Source organism: Palaemon carinicauda, chromosome 43, assembly GCF_036898095.1.
Source record: "Palaemon carinicauda isolate YSFRI2023 chromosome 43, ASM3689809v2, whole genome shotgun sequence".
In the NCBI taxonomy this organism is placed as follows: domain Eukaryota; kingdom Metazoa; phylum Arthropoda; class Malacostraca; order Decapoda; family Palaemonidae; genus Palaemon; species Palaemon carinicauda.
This window is the reverse complement of record NC_090767.1, coordinates 32,606,113-32,607,974: the sequence shown is the minus strand read 5'-3', so window position 1 is coordinate 32,607,974 and position 1,862 is coordinate 32,606,113. Positions and strand designations below refer to the sequence as shown.

The window sequence follows — 1,862 nt, the reverse complement described above, 5'->3', positions numbered from 1 at the left end:
GCTGCCTAAAGACCTTTTTTTCCATATACTGTTTTACTGCATTCCAGAGAAAGTTAAAAATTCTGAAGAAATAACCCACATAAATATTTTTTACATAATGAAAGTCATTTAGGTAATAATATATAATACATATTACATGTGAAATCTTAAGTTCATGTTTAAAGGCAAGGAGTAATTAAAAAAAAAAAAAAAAAAAAAAAAAAAAAAAAAAAAAAAAAAAAAGCATACAAGATAGACTTGCGCATATTTTATCTGTTTTAAATATTTCCCCTTCTTGGGTACATAATATGTGATATTATTACTTACTTTCCAAATATTCTCGGTTGTTTATTGCTACACCTGAGGAAAAGAAAACAAAATACTTAAGGTAATTTATATTAAAAATTGTTTATCACAAAGATAACGTTTAAAGATAAGATTAAACTTTCATGGTAATTGTTGATTATTTTAAAAATACCTCATCCCGAAATAGGAAAAAGATAAAAATATCAAAATCAACCAAACAGCTTTAATAACAAGTACCTTTCGCATGTTCTAGTTCAGTGTTTCTTAACCTGGGGGTCGTGACCCCCGGGGGGGTCGTTTGGGATTTCTTAAGGGGTCACAAAGGGTTCTGGAGAATAATTTATTTTTCATATACATTATACACGTATTTGAAATAGCCAGTAGGGCTTTTACCAGTTTGATGAGTACAACACTGGTCACAAGTTGGGTGGTCTGCTGCACATTAACCATAGCCAGTGTTACCAAAATAGCGTTAGATTCCCATTATAGCTCAATCGGATACTCCTCCAAGTCACGTGATATGAAGGCAAGCAAGCTGAAGACCCATTTTGAGTCCTGTCACAGCCATTTGGGGGACAAAAATTAGGACTATTTCAAGCAAAAAGAAGCTGCCCTGAAGGCCAGTTGCATCGATTCCACTGGTCACTTTGCTTGTCAGAATAAAGCAGCGTTCGAGGTTTCATACAGAATTGCTCTAAAAATTGCTAAGACCAAGAAACCTCATAATATTGGCGAAGACTTGATTAAGCCTTGCATTCTGGAAGCAACGAAGGTAATTCTTGGAGAACAGCAGGCTAACAAGATAAGGGCTATTTCCCTTTCGAATGATACAGTCAGGAGTCGGATCTCGGAGATGAGTGACGATATTATGCTGCAAGTAGTGGCTGCTGTGAGGAGTAGCCCAGTCTATTCATTGCAACTGGATGAGTTAACGGATGTTGCTTTCTGTTCCCAACTTATTGTTTATGTCCGTTACCTTAACGTGGAAGTTATGAAAAGGAGTACCTGTTCTCTGAACCACTGGCCACAACCACTCGTGGAAAAGATATTTTCAAAATCCTTGAAGCCTTTCTCCTTAAGCACGAATTAGGTTGGGACGCACTTGTTGGAGTGTGTACAGATGGAGCTCCTTCTATGGCCGGCTGCAAATCGGGCTTCAAAGCCTTCGTGAAGAATGCCACTCCACATGTCTCTTTCACTCACTGTATGCTTCATCGGTATGCTTTGGCAATGAAGACTCTCCCACCTGGACTTCAAGAAGTGCTTACTGACGTTGTAAAGATTGTGAACCATATACGAGGAAGTGCAACAACTTCAAGGATTTTTAAATTGCTGTGTGAAGAAATAGGTGCTGAATTTTCTGTTCTACTATTTCATACAGAGGTACGTTGGCTCTCACGCGGCAAAGTTTTAAATCGCGTGCTACAACTTCGCGAAGAAATAACAATGCTGTTGGAACGTGGTCATACGGCAAAGGAGAATCTTCTTCATGAAAAGATGCAGGATGATTGTTTTGTAACAAAGGTTGCCTACTTGGCAGATTTCTTCTCGGAAGTAAATTCTCTGAATACTTTAAT

General features: G+C 37.7%; 1 protein-coding gene across 1 annotated transcript in view; it reads right to left on the bottom strand.

Moving 5' to 3' along the window:
• Window positions 1–1,500, bottom strand: part of LOC137633484 (pro-epidermal growth factor-like) — a 7,802-nt gene extending 6,302 nt beyond the window's left edge. Inside the window, exons 1-2 of the mRNA XM_068365783.1 lie at window positions 1,404–1,500; window positions 307–339 (exon numbers count right to left, since the gene is read on the bottom strand). Of these exons, the coding sequence (XP_068221884.1) occupies window positions 307–339; window positions 1,404–1,500 (130 nt within the window). The remainder of the gene's footprint in view (window positions 1–306; window positions 340–1,403) is intronic.
• Between the last annotated feature and the right edge of the window lie 362 nt (window positions 1,501–1,862).